The sequence below is a fragment of the Podarcis tiliguerta genome (assembly GCF_965153285.1).
Source record: "Podarcis tiliguerta genome assembly, chromosome: Z".
Taxonomy (NCBI): Eukaryota; Metazoa; Chordata; class Lepidosauria; order Squamata; family Lacertidae; genus Podarcis; species Podarcis tiliguerta.
Window position 1 is genome coordinate 28,054,536 of NC_139553.1, and position 21,718 is coordinate 28,076,253.

The window sequence follows — 21,718 nt, forward strand, 5'->3', positions numbered from 1 at the left end:
CACAACCTTTAAGTAATAGAAATTCAGCTCCCTAACACGTGCAGCCCAGCTCCACTTTCCTCACAGACTTCTCTTTGGACACTGTGAGAACAGGATACTGGACTAGATGAGCCATTGGCCTCATCCAGCAGCTTCTTCTTATGTTCCTACCCAGATGCACAGATAATAGATAGATGATAGATATATGATAGATGATAGATGATAGATGATAGATGATAGATGATAGATGATAGATGATAGATGATAGATGATAGATGATAGATGATAGATGATAGATGATAGATAGATAGATAGATAGATAGATAGATAGATAGATAGATGATAGATAGATAGATGATAGATAGATAGATGATAGATAGTGTGTTTGATAATCTTCTCCAGCAGTTGAGGGCGCTGTATCAGCCACAGTCTCTCTGCAAAAAGGGTACATTTCAGGTGTCTCTGAGGGCTGCTCTTGGCTTCCTGGGAAGGAGAGGTGGGGGGCAGAAAGTCAGACAAAGCCCAGGAGAGAGGTTTCCCCCTCTTGGGTCAGAAGCAGCAAAATACCTCTGAATAACACCTGTTCAAGACAACTGCAGGTGGGGAGAGGGCTGGTGCTGTTGTGCTCCAACAGGTGTTAAAATCGATTTATTATTTTCATTGCCATGATCCTACACTTTGTCGAAGGGAAACTCTCCACCAGAGTAGAAATCATATATCAAACAGATGGAAAGCTCTTTAATCTGAGTAGGCTGAAAGCAAAGAGTAAGGTTACCATAACTTCCATCATAGAGCTTCAGTATGCTGATGACAACATAGTGTGTGCACACTCAGTGTGTGTAAACTATCTTTGCAGAAGTTTACGAAAAGAATGGGCTATCATTCAACATCCAAAAAACCAAAGTGCCGCACCAACAAACACAAAACAACCCCTCTGCAGTGCCACAAATCCAATTCAATGGTGTTACATTGAAAAGTGCCAATCACTTCTACCTGGGCAGTTATCTTTCCACAAGGGCTGACATAGATGCCAAAATCCAGCATCGCCTGAGCTCTGCGAGTGCAGCTTTCTCCTGATTAAAGTGCAGAGTGTTTGAGAACCGGGACATTCACAGGGAAACCAAAATGCTTGTTTACAAAGCTATTGTACTACCAACCTTACTGTAGGTGTGTGAAACATGGACCACTAATAAACACTATCTACAGCTCCTTGAAAGATTCCATCAATGATGTCTCCCAAAAATTTTACACTTGGGAAGACAGGTGAACTAATACCAGTGTACTGGAAGAAGCAAAGATCACCAGTATTGAAGCAATGATTCTACAACATCAACTTCGTTGGACTGGTCATGTTGTTCGGATGCCTGATTATCGCCTCCCAAAGCAACTACTCTATTCCGAACTTAAAAATGGAAATGCTGGTGGTCAACAAAAGAGACTTAAAGACTGTCTCAAGGCAAATCTTTTAAAATGTAGTATAAACACTGACAACTAGGAAACACTGGCCTGCAAACGCTCCAATTGGAGAACAGCCTTTACTAAAGGTGTCATGGACTTTGAAGACTCTTGAACTCAGGACAAAAGGGATAAATTAGCTAAAGGAGCTAGAAGACACGTTTGGCAAACCCTCACATCAATCAGCTGCTGCCTGGAAACCTATGTCCCCATGGTGGAAGGATGTGTGCATCCAGAATTGGCCTCCACAGTCACTAACGGACTCACTGTTAAGATCATGTTCATGGAAGACCTGGCTACAAGTGATTGCCAAAGAAGAAGAGGAAGAAGCTCCAATTCTGCTTGTCAGCCACTGTCAGAAAAGGAGGCTGAACTAGATGCCCCTCCCGTGGCCTGATCAAGCTGATCCTTAGCTCCTTTTGTTGTATTCTTATGGGAGGAGGGAGGTGAAAGCTTGCGAAAGAGACACCTCCAAGGGACAGATAGAAGACCACCTTCCTGATGGAGAAGAAGCACTAGCTTTCTGGGGCCTTGAGATTTGGGTCAGGATATAGCACAACACACCCCAGGTAAGTTAGAAAAGCAGGAGGGAGAGCCCCAATCTAGCCTCAGTCAAGCCCAGGCATTCAGCCTTCCCTCCCCCCAAAAAACTCATAACACCACCAGCAATTTAAAGCAATTTGGAAAGAGGGAGTAAAAGCAGGCTTTTAGTGTTTGTATGTAGAAAGAAGGCCTTTCAAAGGCCAGCAGGAATAAGCAGGATTGTCAGACATGCCAAGATGTTAAAAGCCCCAGTTCCTTCAGTCTCAAGACTCTGATTAAGGTGTATTAAGTAATCAGCAGGCACAAACCACAAAGGATGAGAAAGAGCCATTATGTTACTTGCAAGCATAGCTCCTCGAATATATCTCTCCCCTCCACCCACAATCTCTTAGGTCATCTCAAAACAGCAGCATTTGTACCTCCTCTCCTAGACTCTGTGGGTTTTTTAAAGCAGAATTAAGTGAGATCTTCCAACCAGGGAAGGAATTCAACATCCCCTTGTTTGTGCAAGCATTTAATCTTGCCAGGCAGAATGATTATCTCTCTCCTTCCTCTGCACACTGTGCTGGCGCGGGGGAGGTTTTCCTGAGCCACACAGGGCCAATTGTGTAATGGGGTGGGGGGGGGAGAGGAGGGGAAACCCCATTTGTTCAGGAGGAAGTTCTTGAGCAGGCTTTAATTTATGGAGTAGAGTAGGTGAATCCTGCCCAGTGCTGCAGTGAGGAAGGCCTGCCAACCATGCACCCTTATCAGAATACTCCAATCCATTACCTTCCCTCTTAGTTTTTTAGTTCCCCCCTTTACATCAGTCAGCATTCCATGCTCATTGAGCTGTTATTACACCTTTAGCACCCATACATACATACATACATACATACATATGTACTTCGGCAAGCCTTGGGGTTTTCCCATCCCTACTGATACCTGCTCTTGTGTAAAGATGGCTACATATGCATCCACACTCAGAGAGCAAGTTTACTATTAGTAGGTAAAAAGTGTAGACAACAACCTGTGCACAATGATGTTGGACTGGAAATATCATTACCTGTGACCGTTGGCCATGCTAGCTAGGGCTTTAAAAGGGGATTGCGAAAGTTAATGGGGTATTAATGATGTCAAGAAAGATATCAAGGGCTATATCATGATGGCTATACAGTATACCCTCCAGTATGAGAGCCGCAGCACCACTGAATTCCAATTGCTGGGAATAACAAATGGGGAGGGAGCTGTTTTTAATGGGCAGTCAGGCCCGTTTCTTATGGCTGTAAAAGTGAATCAAACAGTCTAGTTTCCTCAAGAACCCCAAACCCTTATCGAAGATGCCCATTTCTCCTCCCCCTACCAAAGACACGCGTCACAGACTCCACAACTACTGTCCCCAGAATTTTCATAAATGTTTCTAATATTTAAGGAGGCCCCTTTCCTGGAAAGTCATGTTATGAAGATGTTATAGAATTATAGAACTGTAGATTTGGAAGGTGTGGGAATTAAACTCTAGTTTCCATTTAAAGAGTTATGCGGAAGAGAGCCCTAGTCATTTAACTCTTTAATTAGTTCCCTTTTACCTTCTATAAGAACAATGTAAGTCACTCTCTTTTAAAGTTAAAATAATGTGACTTTTACTTAGTGTGCTTGCAATTTGCAAGTAAAAATATAAATTCAGGTTGGTGTTACTGTCCCAACCTCCTGCCAACCTAGCAGTTGGAAAGCATACCTGTGCAAGTAAATAAATAGGTACTGCTGTGGGAGGAAGCAGTGGCGTAGCGTGGGTTGTCAGCACCCGGGCAAGGCAAGTAATTTGTGCCCCCTAACCCTGAGTGAGCCAGGTAGGGGCAGAGAGCTGCTAGTGCGAGCACACCCCCCCCCCCGATGTTGCGCCCGGTGTGGCCGCCCCCCCTGCACCCCCCACGCTACGCCACTGGGAGGAAGGTAAATGATGTTTCTATGCGCTTTGGCTTCTGTCACAGTGTCCTGCAAGAAGCTGTTTAGTCATGCTGGCCACATGACCCAGAAAGCTGTCTGTGGACAAACGCTGGTTCCCTCGGCCTGAAAGTGGAGATGAGTGCCACACCCCATAGTCAAATTCGACTGGACTTAACCATCCAGGGGTCCTTTACCTTACGTTGCTAATATATCTTACATAGATTCGTACCTAAGACAAAACTGCTACAGACTAGTACTCTGAGGCAGACAGCAGCAGCACAACAAAACATAGCTGCTGCTCTAACTGTTAAGACTGATCATAACTGCCACTGACGTACCAACTGTAATAACTGCCTCAGATAGGAAACATCACAGAGCTCTTGTGAGCATTAACCATTTACTTGGGTGCTTTCATCCCACAGAAGGGACCCTGATGATCATCTAGTCCAACCCACTGCAATGCAGGAATATGCAGATGCCCCTTACGGGGCTGGTTGTTGTTGTGAGTTTGGTAGGCTGATCTATTTGTTGCCTGAGTCCCTTCTAATTTCTGAGGTCCTGGCTCCAGCAATCGCATGGAGCATTCCATTACTGAAATAGCTGGGCATCTTTCTTGGTGAATTAATGGCCCTAAGTACTTAGTATAACAAAAGAGGTTGCTCTGTGCCAGAGGGCAAATGGGTGGACCCTCACCTGGCTGGTGGTGAGAAACACAAAAGGAGAGAGGTGTTGTGTGAGCTGGAAGCAGGAAGCAACTAGAGAGAAAGAGACAAGATTCCAAGACTGCGTCTATGGGAGAAGCAAGACCCTTTTGAAATACTTTATTGTCACTTGTACAACTTGTATACAGTGAGATTACACAAATGTGCGCTTCTCCCCATTGGGGAATCAAACCCCGGTCTCCCGCGTGACACGCGGGGATACTTACCACTATACTAACGAGGACTTTTGTGGTGCTGATGCTGTGAGCCCCTCCATTATAGGCTCAGGTTGTATATATGTGTCAATAAACAATATACAGTCGTACCTTGGTTGACGATCGCCTTGCGAGTTGAACATTTTGGCTCCCGAACGCTGCAAACCTGGAAGAGAGTGTTCCGGTTTGCAAATGTTATTTCGAACCCGAACGCCCAGCACAACTTCCAATTGGCTGCAGGAGCTTCCTCTAGCCAATCGGAACTGCACCTTGATTTCTGAACATTTTGGAAGTCAAATGGACTTTTGGAACAGATTCTGTTTGGCTTCCAAGATACGACTGTATCCTAAAGACACCACAGTCTCTGCTGTCCCGCATGCTAAGGAAACTGAACCCTAGGTAAGCACCCTGGAATCTCTCACCTCTCAGAGATTGGGGTGATGTGTGATGGTATCATAAGGGCAGCGATGCTACAAATATCCAGTAGGACATTCTTAACTGGGACCTTACTGGGGCAAGACTACATGGAATGTTTGTGCCTGAAGGTATCATCAGGTATTGTAGTAGATATTATTGAATATTTAGAAAGTAGAATTGATAAACAAGCGGCTTTGATTTTCATTGACGCGGAGAAAGCGTTTGATAATGTCTTCTGGAGATTTATGAAAGAGAATTTTAAAACAATGGGAATTGGAGAGGGGTTCATAAAGGGTATAGAAGCCATATATCAAAATCAAACAGCCAAACTCATCATAAACAACAACGTATCGGAAACTTTTGATATCTCTAAGGGGACCAGACAGGGGGGGTCCTCTATCACCCCTGTTGTTTATATCTGTACTGGAGGTTCTTAATAAGACATTGAGAGAAGCCTCAAAGGTGAAAGGTATCAAGGTTGGATACAAAGAATTTAAAATAAAAGCATTTGCGGACAATATAGTCTTAACCCTAGAAGATCCAAAGAGAAGTATACAAGAAGCTTTACAAAGAATAGAAGAATTCAGCAAAGTAGCAGGGTTCAAACTCAATAAGAACAAAACTAAAATGTTAGTCAAAAACATAAGTAAAGAGGAGATAGAAGAAGAAGAGATAGAAGAACTGCAACAAGAGAGTGGTATTATAGTGGTCAAGAAAGTCAAATATCTAGGAATATGGTTGACAGCAAAAAACATAAACCTGTATAAAGACAACTATGAAATCACATGGAGAGATATTAAGAAAGATCTAGAAATATGGGACAGACTGAGACTATCCTTTTTAGGGAGAATATCAGTGATTAAAATAAATGTTTTACCTAGAATGTTATTCTTGTTCCAAACAATTCCAGTGATTAAAGGATCAAAACAATTTAAAGAGTGGCAGAAAACATTGGCAAGATTTGTCTGGCAGGGAAAGAGGCCAAGAATAAAAATGAAGATTTTGGTTGACAAAAAAGAAAGAGGTGGCTTCATCACAGTGCAAAATGGTTGAATTTGAGCTTTGAAAAGACATAAATCTTCTATCCAGGTTGATCACTATAATGAGAGCCAGCTGCTTACTGCCCTCAAAAGAGGAAGCATAAAATTTCTAAACTATCCCAAGACCCCTCCTCACTGTAGAATGGGGGGAAATCCTTTCCTTTCCAGTCAAAACTCAGCCATATTAATTTGATTATTTTTTGTTTCATCCCTGGTACAGAGTATATCATTAGAGAGCTAGTGACCGAGTATGGACGTGAGAAGAAACCCAGGTTCAAATTTTTCCACTACTATGAAGAGCACTGCACAGCTTAACCTAACACCAAGGGTTGAGAATTACATGAATTAACAATGTTGGCTGGTGTGAGCTCTTTTAAGGGTGACTTGGTGTCAGGCTCATTTACAATTTTAGTTCAGGTAGACTTAAGGGCCAGAGGCAGAGAAGGTAGGGCCGTGGTTGGATTCCAGGGCAGGCAGACAAGACTCTTTAGCATTTTCTCATGGTGATGAGCTGTTTAGATACAGAAGTTAGCTTGAAGTTTAAAGCAGTGGTTCTTTATTCTCTATGAATAAAGAACTTGGCAATAAGAACTTCAAAATTGCCAGGGGTCTTAGAGGGTCACTTAATGATTTTTTTGCCTGATTCGTAGCAGCTGCAAATCATTATGCTAGATATTTTATTGTACGGTATTACAATCTGAACTCCAGAGAATTCAAATTGTGATGCAATAAAAAGGCAACATAAGAAATAAAAGAAGCAATAAAAATACAATTAAAAATCAATAATGGTATGCTGGAATGGATGCAGGAATAAGACAGGTTTCTGAAGACCCATCTTTGAAACACTCACTCCCTGGGCAGTTTATCCTGGGAGAAAAATTTGGTAAAACTGAGCCTGTATGTACACACCATACATTTAAAGCACATCTCTGCACAAGCACCCCAAACGAACCAGGTAGACCAGAGCTTGTGGTGCAGTGCCACGGAATTCCACCAGAGTGGTGTAGCTGACAGAGTGCTGAGCTATAGGCTCATTCTGCTTGGCTGCAGGTACAGCTAGCCAGGGTGGGAGACAGCACTTTGGGAGGGGAAAAGAAAAAGGAGTTTGAGTTCCTGGCGTTCAACTGGATAGCAGGATAGCAGGATAGCTAGGTGTGCAATTCACCCTGAGGAAAGATCTACAGTCAGAGAAAGAAGTCTCTGAGCTGGGGGATATATTAAAAGACAGCATTTAGTGTCACACACATGCACACCTGTTTCTTGAAAGAATTCCATCTCCAGACACATCTTTTGTTTTACCAATTTTGTTGTGAAAATAAAACATTTTTCCTGTTTAACTAAGTCTCCAAGTGCTAGAGTTTTCTTCAAAAAGAAAAAGAAGAACCAAAAGAGACAGTAGGGAGAGGGGGCAAACCTCAAGTATGTATGCAGTCTCTTGTCTTCGAGGCCCTTCCAGCGTTGTGGGGGGAAAACACATTAAAAATTATGTCCCCGAATACATACATGGTGGTATGATAATCCTATGCAGGTGAGGGGATGTATGAGGTGGGTAACCTGGGAGGAGGGGCAGCAAGTGCTGAAATTGGGAACACAGGAAACGCACTATATACCATGATCACAGTGAAGCAAAAGCACAGAATAATTTGCGTAAGGACCTTTATGATCTTTAGGGCTGTATTCTGTTGTGGCACATATGCAGACAGGTATTTTATGAAATAAGGTAAGATGACAACAAAACACTAGAATTCCCCAATTTTGGTTGGTGTCCCCCACTTCCCCCCAAAGAAACCCAACAAAATTTGGCTGGAGTTAATACTTTGGCCCATCAGAAATTCAACTATGACAGCATTTCATCACTTTATATGCAAAAAGTTATAGCTCTGTAGTAGAGCATATGCTTTGCATGCAGAAGGTCACAGGTTCCATCCCTAGCATCTCCAGGTAGGGCTGAGAAAGACCTACCTGGAGTAGGTCTTTCTGAAATGCCTTAGAGCAGCTGCCAGTCAGTGTAGATAATACTAAGCTAAATAGACCAATGATCTGTTTTTGGTATAAGGCAAATTTCTATGCTCATTCAACTGAATGTGAAGACACAGGTGTAACTGGCATAGCTGCTAGTCAGTGCTTTGTTTTCAAATGCTTACCACATGCTACTGTGGGTAAAAGGTACCCACTTGCTATGGGGTGTATCTACTTATCTTTCTGGCATACCAAACTGCACAGATTAAAAACAAAAAATGACACCGTTTGCTACCACAAAACCAGCCCTGACTCAGGACCACTCAAAATACAATTGAGAAGAAAAGCACCAATCTATATATAGAAACAGTAACTTTCCACCTCCACCGTGAGGAATGAGCTGAACGGCAAAGGTTGTTCAAATGCTGCTTGATGCTCTCTGCTGAAATAGCCTTCTCCCAACATCAATCACAAGGTGTGCTGCCTACTGGAAAAAGTCAATGCGCCATGTGCTGACTGCACGATGTTTGCAAATGCCTTTCGGAAGCACGTTGCGAGTTATACCGGGGCTTCTGTTCAATCAAATGCTCTTTGAACGCCTTGCATACTTCCAGTTTTGTTTTCTATATTAAGCTGGAGGCCAGAAAGTGGCGGCAACCTTCTTTGTCGGGTGACTTGTATACAGTATCAGGCACTTGCAGAATTCATCTGAAGTTAGGAGGTAATTTGCAACGGTAGGATTCTCATTCTTTCTATTGTTTTTAGTTAACTAGCTGCTGATCTTTTCTCATAAGAAGTTGACAATGAATTTGATCTTAACTGTAAGTTAGTTGTTATAGAACTTTTGCGCTGGAGATGAAAGAAAATGTTTATTGGTTTTTATTTAAAATATTTGCAAATGGAATGAATGGGTAGAGGAATGGATTATATATACAGCATGCTCCAATGTCTGCAGGTGTACAGTCTTTAGAAAGCGAAAACTGAGTGTTAAATGTTGTCCCTTTTAAAAAGGAATTTTACATATTAGCAAAACAAGAGGAATTTTCAAAATGACATAAACAGATAAGTACTGAGAGATCAAAAGCAGATTAATCTTGACGTGAAGATTAGAAAAGTTGTATTATCAAACCCACACTGTCTGTTTTAATTCCATCAATATTATGATTTTTCAATACCAATTTAGTGATTTCTGATACTTAGTAAAGCAATTTGCCCTTAGAAAAGAACCTACCCATTTGGAAGAATGTAGAATTATGATAATCATTTTATTTTATTGTCCTGGCTAGAATTTTCTGCTTCCACCCTTGATCTCAGCCTGCTTTAGATGCAATATTATTGCTACCTTTGTTCCTACAGCAGCTCTGAATGAAGTGAAACCATGTATAAAAAGAAAAGAGGGGCACACAACATTTCGGCAACAACTTTAGACCATAGCCTCCACACAGAGATCACAATTGAGACCCACATGTCCATTAAAGTGGTACTCTGTAAATGTTTTGGACTATTGTTTCGATCAACCCCAGCTCTGTAAACCAATTTGAAGTTCGATTACAATTAAGCATAATGTTGTAAAATAAAGAAAATAATCTGCAGGACATGAGGCTGACAGTGGCTGCATGAAAGCATCCATGTGGCAGTCATGATGTGTAAAAGGTCCTTATATCGCCTCATGTGCTCACCAGTTACATTTATAGCCTATCTTTCCTCCAGGGAACTCAAAGCAGTTCACCCACCCACCTGATTTTTATTACCATAGTGGCCCTGTGTGGTGTGTTAGGCACAGAGGTAGTAACTTACCTAAAATGCTTCAGTGAACTTCATGACTGAGTAGGGATATGTGAAGAAGGGCCTTTGAGCTGCTTCTTTTTTTCATATGTGATGCCCCAAATTCAATCCCCAGCATCTCCCAAGTATGGCTGGGAGTGTCTCCTGTCTGAAACCTTGGGGAGCCACTTCCAGCCAATGTCAACAGCACTGAGCTAGATGGATCAATGGAGACTTAAACAGCTTCCTATGTTCCTAAACTGGGCTTCGCTGATCTAAGCACTATACCAGACCACACTCAAGCCTCAGTTCTGCATCAGTGTCAGTAGTCACTGTGGCTGTGTACTACCAGCCTGAAGGTAACAGTGTGCATTTCAGCAGTTGCAAAGAGAGACTTTTCCATGTGCCCTCTGCTGTGTGGAGCACTGCCACTGAGAAGGGCCAAAGCTCAATGAAGCTCACTGATAAAACAGTTGCTTTCCATGCAGAAGGTCCTAGGCTCAATCCCTGAAAGCTCCGGGTAGTATTTGAAAAGGACCCTGAAGCCCTGGGGAACAGCAGTCAGTCAGTGTTGGCAATACTGAGTTAGACTTTCTATAAGGCAGTTTCCTGGTTCCTATGTCTCCTAAGAGTAGCTGAACAGTAGAGCATCTGCTTTACATGCAGAAGGTCTCAGGTTCAATCTCAGCATCTCCAGGTAGAGCTGGGAGATGGTCTGACTTAGCATTGGACATCTTCCTGTGTTTTCTTTATAGCTGCCTCACAGGGGCCGTAAATGTTTAAAGCACTCTCTTGTGCTAGGTCTTTAAAATAGAAATAAAAAATTAAATACCCCATCACAGTTCTTGGGGGGGGGGGGTTGGGATTCACAAAAGCTGCCAGGCATTGTGTGGGATAATATGAGGAATCATTCAGAAAACACAAGTTCTATAAGCATCAGGCTTTGAGATCATCTGCACATATTTTTGTATGTGATTTTGGTGTGCCTGATAGGCCACCTGTGATCCAGGGGGAAGATGACGTATATTCAGCACTTACACAAAATTATGATTCCCAGAATTCTAGGAGTTATAATTTTGTGTGAATGCTGAATATATTGTCTTCGATTTTTCTAGCTAGTCCCAGTTCCTTCACAGTAATACAAGTTCCTACAATCCTTAGGGGGTAAAGTCATGGCAATTAAGCAAGCTTGAAATAGGTTTAAGTTGTAATATGAAGACAGGCACATCCTCAGTAATGCTCTAACTTGCAGAAACGTCATGAGGAACAGGCTTCAGAGTGCTGTGTAAAATAAAGGAACAATCTGGTTAAAAGCTGGATATCATAGAATCACCATATTGGAAGAAACTCTCTCGCTTATAGTGCACTTGTTAAAGGCAACCCATTTCTCTCTTCAAGCCTCTTCGTTCCTACATAGGAGGCTTCACCTTGGGTTCACCTCTGTATGTTAAGAGAGAAATAACCATGAATTATTAAGCCACCGTCCTTTAGTGACTCATGGAACAAGCAGCTATAAATTATGAGTTTGTCTTATTTTCTTTCTTTTTCTTTTTTTCTTTAAGGGCCAAACTGCTCTCATCTCCCTGCTTCTGTTAAACTCTAACTGGCAAATGTCAATACCCATTTGGCAAGATGGCATACACAAAAAATGTGCGTTACAGTCAGGTATTATATATACCTGGTGGCAAATATGTGGAGGTTTGACTACTACTGCTTAAGTAGAAAGCAAAGAGTGGAGGAGGGGGAGGTTATGTAGAAGACTCTTAGCAAATGGGTGCAGGAAGTAGAACTTGAAAGAAACTCATAAATAAAAATCCCCCTTACATACTTTTTATAGCACATTGCTGGTTTTTCCATTGTCTCACAGACTAAAATGCCCACATTTATTTTTAACTTCAGGCAACACTGCTTGAAATTTCCAGGCTGCCAGTTAAGTATAGTGGTAAGAAGATGGTTACTCAGACTTCATAAGACATAGGGATGGTTCACACTTGTGAGCTTAACCCATCAGATGTCAAGGAAATAAACAACTACAGTGGTACCTCGGGTTACATACGCTTCAGGTTACAGACTCCGCTAACCCAGAAATAGTACCTCGGGTTAAGAACTTTGCTTCAGGATGAGAACAGAAATAGCGCAGCAGCGGCGCAGTTTCAGGTTAAGAACGGTCCTCCAGAATGAATTACGGTAAGTTCTTAACCTGAGGTACCACTGTACCTGACCTTTAGGAAATATCTGAAGGCAGCCCTGTTTAGGGAAGTTTTTAATGTTTGATGTTTTATCGTGTTTTTAATATTCTGTTGGGAGCTGCCCAGAGTAGCTGGGGAGACCTGGCCAGATGGGCGAGGTATAAGTAATTATTATTATTATTATTATTATTATTATTATTATTACTACTACAGTGGTACCTCAGGTTAAGTTCCGGAGGTCCGTTCTTAACCTGAAACTGTTCTTAACCTGAAGCACCACTTTAGCTAATGGGGCCTTGTGCTGCTGCCGCACCGCTGGAGCACTATTTCTGTTCTCATCCTGAAGCAAAATTCTTAACCCGAGGTAATATTTCTGGGTTAGTGGAGTCTGTAACCTGAAGCGTATGTAACCCAAGGTACCACTGTACTACTACTTTGGTTGGTTGCTTCACAGTGTGCTGAAGTGGTTAGAGTATTGGACTAGGGCAGGGGTCAGCAAACCTTTTCAGCAGGGGGCTGGTCCACTGCCCTTCAGACCTTGTGGGAGGCCAGACTATATTTTGAAGAAGAAAAAAGATTTCTTCTTTTGTGGGCAATTCCTATGCCCCACAAATAACCCAGAGATGCATTTTAAATAAAAGCACACATTCTACTCATGTAAAAACACTAGGCAGGCCCCACAAATAACCCAGAGATGCATTTTAAATTCAAGGACACATTCCACTCATGTAAAAACACGCTGATTCCTGGACTGTCTACGGGCCAAATTTAGAAGGCGATTGGGCCGGATCTGGCCCCCAGGCCTTAGTTTGCCTACCCATGGACTAGCAGTGGTCAGGAAACTTTTTCAGCAGCGGGCCGGTCCACTGTCCCTCAGACCTTGTGGTGGGCTGGACTATATTTTGGGGGGGAAATATGAACGAACTCCTATGCCCCACAAATAACCCAGAGATGCATTTTAAATAAAAGGACACACTCTACTCATGTAAAAACACGCTGGTTCCTGGACTGTCCGCGGGCCGGATTTAGAAGGCGATTGGGCCGGATCTGGCCCCCAGGCTTTAGTTTGCCTACCCATGGACTAGGGCCTGGGAGACTAGGTTTCAAACCCTCACTCAGCTACGAAGCAAACTGGGTGACCTTGCGCTGTCAGCCTAACCAGGGTGGAACATTCATGGTGCCAAAACAGAGGAGACACATGCCGCCCCCACAAATAAAAAGGGGACACAGATTTGCATTAAAATGTTCATCATATGCTCATAGACAGGCATAGAATTTTTTAAAAATACATGCTAAAGATTAAATTTAGGGCCACTGATCTTTTTTTAGGTCTGTGGACACATTTGGATTTTGGAGTGACCACTACTCACTCTGTTAACTTCCCTCCCCTTGATCAACACCCCCTTCCACAAAGGAGTTTGGCTTATTAGATGGTGTTCCCCACTATATGCAGTTCCCAGGAATGTAACCCCCACATAAGTGGGGAGTCACCTGTACTCACCTCCTGCAAAGCTATGGGGCCAAACTCTGGGTTGACTGAGGTGGTGATGTTAAAGGCCTGCATCCTGATCAAATCTGACCCATCTGTGCCAAAGTTCTGGTCCATCTCTACAGGTCTGGTTGGCCAGTTGTCTCATGGGCTAGTTCCCAGATGTTGCCAGCATTCTGTGGTTACAGAATTTAGGCCTGGTCTACAGGTGCATAAAATCTTGTAATGGCAGAATGGACTACGTACCATAGCAGGTGGAGACTCACATATTGGAATGTTCTCTTAACATAATGTATTGTAAACTACACTGTGATCCTAAGACAAAGGGCAGTATAAAAATTTAACAACAACAACAAATGAACAAAAGTGCTTTCCTGTAAATAGAAAATCATCACAACAGCCAGTCCTTTTCCATCAGATGTCATAGCTTTTCAGCTTGCTGGGAGATTTCATTTTTGTTTTAACAATGAGGAGTATTCAAGGCGTGAAGGGCCCTACAAGGCATCTTGGACTTCGTTTCTGCTTAGCAGCCTGTGTGTTGCAGGAGACAAGAGGCTGTTTTTAAAACATGGTTTAACATTAAGTAATGTGCTTTATCCATCACTATCAAATCCATGTTAAGTGTATACATTTTGTTACTAATAGCACTGGACTATAAAACATTCCATGCTGTTAAGGCAGCAATATATCATGCATTCTGACTTGTGCAATAAAGCAGAATAAGAAATACAGCCAGATTGTATTTACGCTGTGCAGGATTGATCAAATGGAGGGCAAAGCTTCCCTGAATTTTCATTACCATGTCCGGAAGACACAGTTCTGTTTATGTAAGCTGTATTTCATTTCATCACTCCAAATCCCGTACCTTCACTTATACTAATTTGAAATGTTCCTGGAGTTTACGAAAAGTCAATAAACGTTGTGGGGGGCGGGGGGGGGAGGAAATCCTGTTCTTCTGAATCTGTCCTGAGGAACAAAGTGAGCTGTGAAAGACCCATGAAAGCCAACAAGACTTTGGCCAAGCTCAGCAATGAGTATCATGAGCACAACATGTCACTAACTTAACGTGTGGCTGTTGGCACATTTGATTGGTGGTGCTTCTTTGTATTGGATGAAGGGAACCACATGCCATTGGTGGGTGGTGCCAAATGCAAAAATGGGTGGACAATTGGATAGGACTCTTACGTTTGTCAAGCTGGCTACATTCCAGCCACGCAACAGTTAGAAGTTTCTATAAGCCAGTTTGAATCACTAACAGATAACAATCCCCTGCCTCTCCAAATCTCTCCATCCATGAAAGCAAAAGGCACTGTCACAGTTCAATAACACAATAACACATTTCAGCCGGGCAAAGGGACTTGAGGAGAGTGCAGAGGCTGGTGAAAGTGTAGCATGCATGGGGAGAAGGAATGTGGGAAGAGTACCATGGGCTGAATAGAGAGACCGAGAGGGTGACTTCTTGGTCACTGGCCACAGGTCCTCCACCCCATTGTAGTCTTGGAAGTGGATAACCACTTCAGCATTGACTGTGTAAGACACTTCTGCTTGGAGATCTGCACTGGTTACTGATTTGTTTCTGGGCCAGGTTCTAGGTGCTTTTATTGGTATATAAAGCCCTTACTGGCTTGGGATGGGAATCACCTCACCCCATATGTGCCCACTCAACTGCTTCAATCGGCAGAACTGGCACTTTTACAGATGCCACATGGTACGTGTTCACACTTGTAAGAAAAGCACGTACACTTTGGAACTCCCTGCCTATTGACATCAGGCAGGCAGGTGCCTTCACTGCATTCCTTCCAGTGCCTGCTTAGAACATTTTTCTTTAGGACAGCTTCCCAGCCGTGTAGATGCTGATTTAAATCTCTTTACTGCAGGTTCTGTTTATAAAATTGATTTTAATTACTTGTTTTTAGCTGTTTTCATTTATAATTTTAATATTCCTTGGAAACAGCTTAGAGGTGTTGTTACATATATAGATACTATTAAGTGAAATAAAAAACAAGCAATAGAGTAATTCATTTTTTGTGTTTTCTTCAGCTGTAGAGTTATCATTTGCGGCAGAGCTCCGGCCACAAGGTGCCTTTTGAGGGTGTCACTCAAAATCAAATAGAAGATCATTTCATTACAGTAGCTGCAACACTTCAGATGATACTTGCTTCAGTCTGACTCGTCACCATGCACAGCTTTGGTGCATCCAGATGGGAAACCACCCTCTCCCTTGATGTAAAAGTCATTTGAGAAAGGACATGGACATGAGTTTGCTATCTATCAAAATCCAATGGATGCCATGGCCAATGAAAAGACCAACTCATAAATATGATAAAAGAAGCTGAAGAAGGCCCTATACATAAATCTCTAAGATTTGGAGAAACAAATCCTAGCAAGCCTCCAAAAGAATCTTCTTAAGATTTCTGGAATACATTTTTTACATTGGAGAGAATGCCAAGAAAACAGACAATTTATGGATTCCACATCTGCAGCTTCTCCAGTTGCCTTATATCCTCATTTCCTTTTCACAAGGCTTCAAGGGGGGTAAATCTTTAGGTGGCTACCTTACATTTCCAACAGCATCTCTGCTCCCTCCTGAAAAGCACCATGGTGGCTGATGGCCCGGATTGCAATGGGGAGAACGATTTCTCGAAGCGTTTCTATGCAGTCATGTACACAATCATCTTGGTTCCTGGGCTGATTGGGAACATTTTAGCCCTCTGGGTATTTTATGGGTACATGAAAGAAACAAAGCGGGCTGTGATTTTTATGATCAACCTTGCGATTGCAGACTTGGCACAAGTTTTGTCTTTGCCGCTGAGGATTTTCTACTACCTGTCAGAAAGCTGGCACCTTGGGAAGGAGCTGTGCATGTTTTGCTTCTACCTGAAATATGTCAACATGTATGCAAGCATCTACTTCTTGGTTTGCATCAGTGTGAGGCGGTTCTTATTCCTCATGTATCCCTTCAGGTTCAGTGACTGCAAACGCATCTACGATGTGTACGTCTGCATTGCTGGGTGGATTCTAGTCTGTGTTGGCTGCCTGCCTTTCCCCCTTCTACGACTCACCTCCAATGAGACACACATTAGTAATAAATGCTTTGTGGATCTTCCAGTGAAGGCTGTTGATGGTACCATCTCTATAGTAATGATGTCCTTTGGTGAACTAGTTGGATTTGTAACTCCTCTGCTGATCATCGTCTATTGTTCGTGGAAGACCATCTTATCTCTAAAAGAAAAAAATTCAGTTTCCCAAGACCTTGGAGAGAAACGGAAAGCTCTGAAGATGATCCTGACTTGTGCCGTGGTCTTTCTGATTTGCTTTGCACCTTACCACATCAGCTTCCCGTTGGATTACTTTGTGAAAGCCAACAAGATAAAAGACTGCTATGCCCGAAAAGTGATTTTGATATTCCACACGGTGGCCTTGTGCCTTGCCAGCTTAAACTCTTGTGCAGACCCTGTCATTTATTATTTTACCACAGATGAGTTCCGAAGACGGCTTTCAAGGCAAGATTTGCAGGACAGCATTCAGCTCCATAACACACGCTATGAAAATACAAATGGCCCAGAGCAGCAGACCTCACTTGGGTGTGTGGCAGAAAATCCAAGTCATACTGTTTGAAGTGGGTTAACCTGACTCTATGGGCTTAAAACTCTACTGGCGTGGCAAGGCAATGGTCTGGTCTCCTTGGCAATCTGTGGACTAGTTGGCTTTCATGCTTTGACCAATGGAACTTTTGTGTTTTGCCTGCACTTCCTCTGATACTACTGATTTTAAATAATATTCAAAATTATACCAACACTTGTATTTAATTGCCTACTGGAACATTAGCATTTGACTAAATAGACATTTTTGCTTATCCAGAAGTGACACAGTGCTGGTGCTTGGGGTCTTGCAAGGAGATATGGGATTGTATTCAACATAGCGTTCAGCAGCTCGTTTCATTGGCTCAGTGATTTATTCTTGTGCAATGGAGCCCTATCCACCTCTTCTCCCCCTGCATGCCCCCTAATCTATTCCTGGTTTCCTCCCATCCCTCCAGAGCAGATTTGGGTTTGGTATAGGGTACACATGAGGAGAGGAGGAAATAGCATTGTTCTAGTGCTAATTCTTACATAACTTTGATAAGATACAACCCTAAACCCCATTATGTCCAATAGTCACTGGCTGATTTCTCCTCCATGAACTGGTTTAATCTTTTTTAAAAAGCCATCTAAGGTAGTGGCCACCCTCACATCCTATAGCAGTGAACTGCTGATATTCACTAGGAAATACTAGCTGGCTGCATTGGCAAGCAGTGCTGAGGAATGTTACAAAGTACTTTTAAAACTCACAGCTATCCATGGAGTCACAGGTTAATTCAGTGTCAAGGATGGCTATCTAACAGCTCCACCTGGTACGTAAGCTAAGACCCTACCTGCTTGTGCATTGTCTCACCACAGTGGTACATGCACTGGTTCTCTCCCACTTGGACTACTGCAATGTGCTCTATGTGGGGCTACCTTTGAAGGTGACTCAGAAACCACAACTAATCCAGAATGCGGCAGCTAGACTGGTGACTGGAAGCAGCCACCGAGACCATATAGCACCAGTCCTTAAAGACCTACATTGGCTCCCAGTATGTTTCCGAGCACAATTCAAAGTGTTGGTGCTGACCTTTAAAGCCCTAAACAGTCAATATGTTGTTGTTGTTGTTGTTGTTGTTGTTGTTGTTGTTGTTGTTATAAGTTCCATTAAGTTCTCTGGGACATATTTCAGGGTAAAAATGTATGTAAATCCGTACACACAGCAGTATCATGTTAAGAGCCTTTGTTGTTTGCGATTACGGTACTTTTTGTACCTCATAATACACAACAAGATTACCAACATGCTTATTAGAGATTAGTGCCATCTGTATTCATGATTTAGGATGTGGACCCATTTCACTGTTTACAACAATGGGATATGGAGCTTGCAGTCCTCCAAGTTTTGTTGGACTACGGCTCCCATCATCCCTGGCCACTGGCTGTGCTGGCTGAGGCTGATGGGAACTGGGTTCCAACAACATCCGAAGTTGCCAATGATTCCTCAGCTCTCAAGGGCGGCTTTGTGGCTGTCCCATGTGCTGGATCAGATGTAAGAACATAAGAAGAGGCCTTCTCGATCAGGCCAAAAACCCACTGAGTCCAACAAACACTTCTCACTGTGGCTAAGCAGATGCCTATAGAATCTGGCTGGGGCTGGAGGGGATTCCGAAACATCTGAAGGACCCCAGACCCTCTTGGCAAAGGCTGTGTTAGAGGGAGAGGTGTTCCTGAAAATAATCATGTATGTCCTGGAACATTGGTGCAGTTGGGAGAGGGGGATATGCTCTTCCTACTTTCCCCAAATGAAGTTTCATATTTGCTTGAGGGGTTGGTAGGTTGTTTTTCGTTGTTGTTTTTTGTACAAGCAGAAAAATACTGTGAACTGTTAATTTAATATGTTTGATGGAAGTAATTTATTTTTTAAAAGCATCTATTTTTTGTACTGTAATAAATCTGATCTGTGTAGTACTGCAATGTGCTGTAAAGTCTCAGTGAAATATACAGAGAGAGAGAGAGAGAGAGAGAGAGAGAAGCTATCTGGAACCTTAGGCCTTGGGCCAAATATGGCCCTCCGGGGTTCTCAATTTGGCTCTCAGGGCTATTCCCACAGGCCATGCCCTCCTTGATCAATTTTGTCTACCTGGAATGTCTCCTTGAACTCTTGCTTGCCTGGAAGGAAGATGGAAAGATATTTGGTGTGTGGGTGTGCATGTAGAAACCTTCAACTTTTGCAAAGTACAAAGGTAAGTGTCACATCGATTTTCCATCCACTTTTCCATCTAACACCACCCACCACTGGTATGTGACCTCTGGATGGCTGGCTGCCCACAAGAGCAACAGAGAACAATCTTCCATGTGACAACACTTCAAATATTTGATGAGTACCATTATGTCATCTCATGGTCTCTTTTCCAGCCTATAAAAATACCCAGCACTCGAAACCTTTCCTCATAGGGTTTGGTTTCCAAGGTGGAATAGAAATGTCATAAGTGAATGAATAAAAAAATATGAAAGTGTGCAGCTCAATATGCTACCCGATTGCTCACTAAGGAACAACACTGTTACATACAGCCTGCTGGATCAGGCCAAGGGCACATCTAGTCCACATCCTGTTCTGACAGTGGCCAACCAGAAGCCCACAAGAAGCACAGATGCAGGGCCTGAGCATAACCCCTTCCACAGTTTTCAGCAACTGGTGTTTAGAAGCGTACTGTCTCTGAACTTGGAGGCAGGGCCCATATTACTAGTAGCCAAGGCTGGATTTAGGTTTAATGAGACCCTAAGCTACTGAAGGTAATGGGGCTCTTTATATGTCCAGCTGTCCTTTGTCAACAACAAATTGTCACTGTTTTTTGTGTTGAATATATGCTATATGGTAATTTATGGACCTAATAGGTATCTAAAACCATTTGCACATAACAAAATATGTATTTTATCAAAGTAATTTTTGAACTTATATTTTGGAAATGTACATCCAGGTTTTTTCCCCTTTAATTTTTTGGGGGCCCCCAAGAGAGCTATAGCTTGTTTAACTTATACATAAATCCGGCACGGCTAGTAGCTGTTGATAGCCTTTTGTCTAATCCTCCCAGACTCTCCAAGTGTCCCTATTTTCCAGGAACAGTCCTAGATTTACAGAAGCTGCCCCGGTTTCTGCTTTGATCCCAGAATGTCCTGCTTTTCCTTAGGATGTCCCTATTTTCACTGAAGAAATGTTAGAGGGTATGTCTTCTTTTAAAGCCACCACTGCCTTCTAAGGGATTGAGTTCCATAGTTTAACTTTGCACTGCTTGAAGAAGTATTTTACCTGTCCTGAATCTTCGAACATTCAGCTTCTTTGGATGTCTGCAGGTTCCAGTGTTTTATGAGGGGGCAAAAAGCCTTATGCTATCTACTTTCTCCATGCCATGCATAATTTTATAAACTTCTATTGTGCCCCCTCTGACCTGCTTTTTCTAAAAAGTCCCAAATGCTGCGTCCTTTCCTCATAGGGGAGTTGCTCCATCCCACTGAACATTTGGATTGCCCTTTTCTGAAATAATAATAATAATAGCCAACACAATTATTATTATTATTATTATTATTATTATTATTATTATATCCAACGTAAGTTTTACTCATGAACCTTAGTTATGTCTATCAATTTCAATGAGTGTACTGAGTAGGACTAGAAGTGGATATGTTGTTGTTGTTTCTTACCTACCCTTCAACATAAGATTCCAGGGTGGGTTACAATATGAAAATGCAAGGTTAAAACCAGTTTAGACAATCTACACTCAGAAGAATAGGGTGGGTTCAGATAGATAGATAGATATGGTGTCAAAGCTGGGCTTCAGCATATGTTGAAAGCTATACAATGAAGCTGCCAGATGGACCTCTGCGAGGAGGGAATTCTACTGCTTAGGGGCTGCTGCAAAAAAAGTCCTCTCCTGGGATGCCACCCCTCAAATTTCTGACAGTGGAGGAACGGCTGCTGGCCTTCATATCTGAGAGGTTTTCCGTGGTCTTTCAGGTGTCTGAGGCTAAACCGTTTGGGGTATATTAATTTTTCAGCAATGATTCCCCGCCCCAGCTTACTACAATACCTAAGTCTGGGACAAAAAACACCTGTTTCAATCTGCCACAATGATGTCACAAATAGCTCTCGCTTCATTCTGCCAACACCTAGCTCCCTGCTGCCGCCCCAGTAACAGTGAGCGGAAACCACAGTGCGAAATAAGTAAGAAAGAAAGAAAAAGTGAAAAGGAACACTGCTACAGGAAGCTCAGATGAAACGTGCCACCTGAAGATGAAAAAAGGGAAAGAGGCAAGATGGAGCACACTGTGATGGCTCAGATAAGTGATAGATGCTGTGCATTACAAAGAAAGGCAGTCAACCCAGCAAAGGCACCAGCCAGTCTGCTCGCTACACAGATGATTTTTTTTTAGCCATCGGTTGCAGGTATTTTAAATCCACCAGCACAACCAAAGGCTCAGAACTT

General features: G+C 42.6%; 1 protein-coding gene across 2 annotated transcripts; it reads left to right on the forward strand.

Moving 5' to 3' along the window:
• The first annotated feature begins 7,981 nt into the window (after positions 1–7,981).
• Positions 7,982–19,211, forward strand: GPR174 (G protein-coupled receptor 174). 2 transcript variants are annotated; one of them, XR_014507075.1, is made up of 2 exons: positions 7,982–8,966; positions 9,592–9,859. XR_014507075.1 is itself a non-coding variant. In XM_083422787.1 (2 exons), exon 2 carries the CDS (start codon positions 16,273–16,275, stop codon positions 17,290–17,292), a length of 1,020 nt encoding a protein of 339 aa, XP_083278913.1. In that variant the 5' UTR covers positions 7,994–8,966; positions 15,715–16,272; the 3' UTR covers positions 17,293–19,211. The 2 variants fall into 2 exon arrangements, 1 of the variants encoding a protein (XP_083278913.1); XM_083422787.1 differs by lacking the exon at positions 9,592–9,859 and adding an exon at positions 15,715–19,211 and having other exon boundaries at positions 7,994–8,966.
• The last annotated feature ends 2,507 nt before the right edge of the window (positions 19,212–21,718 follow it).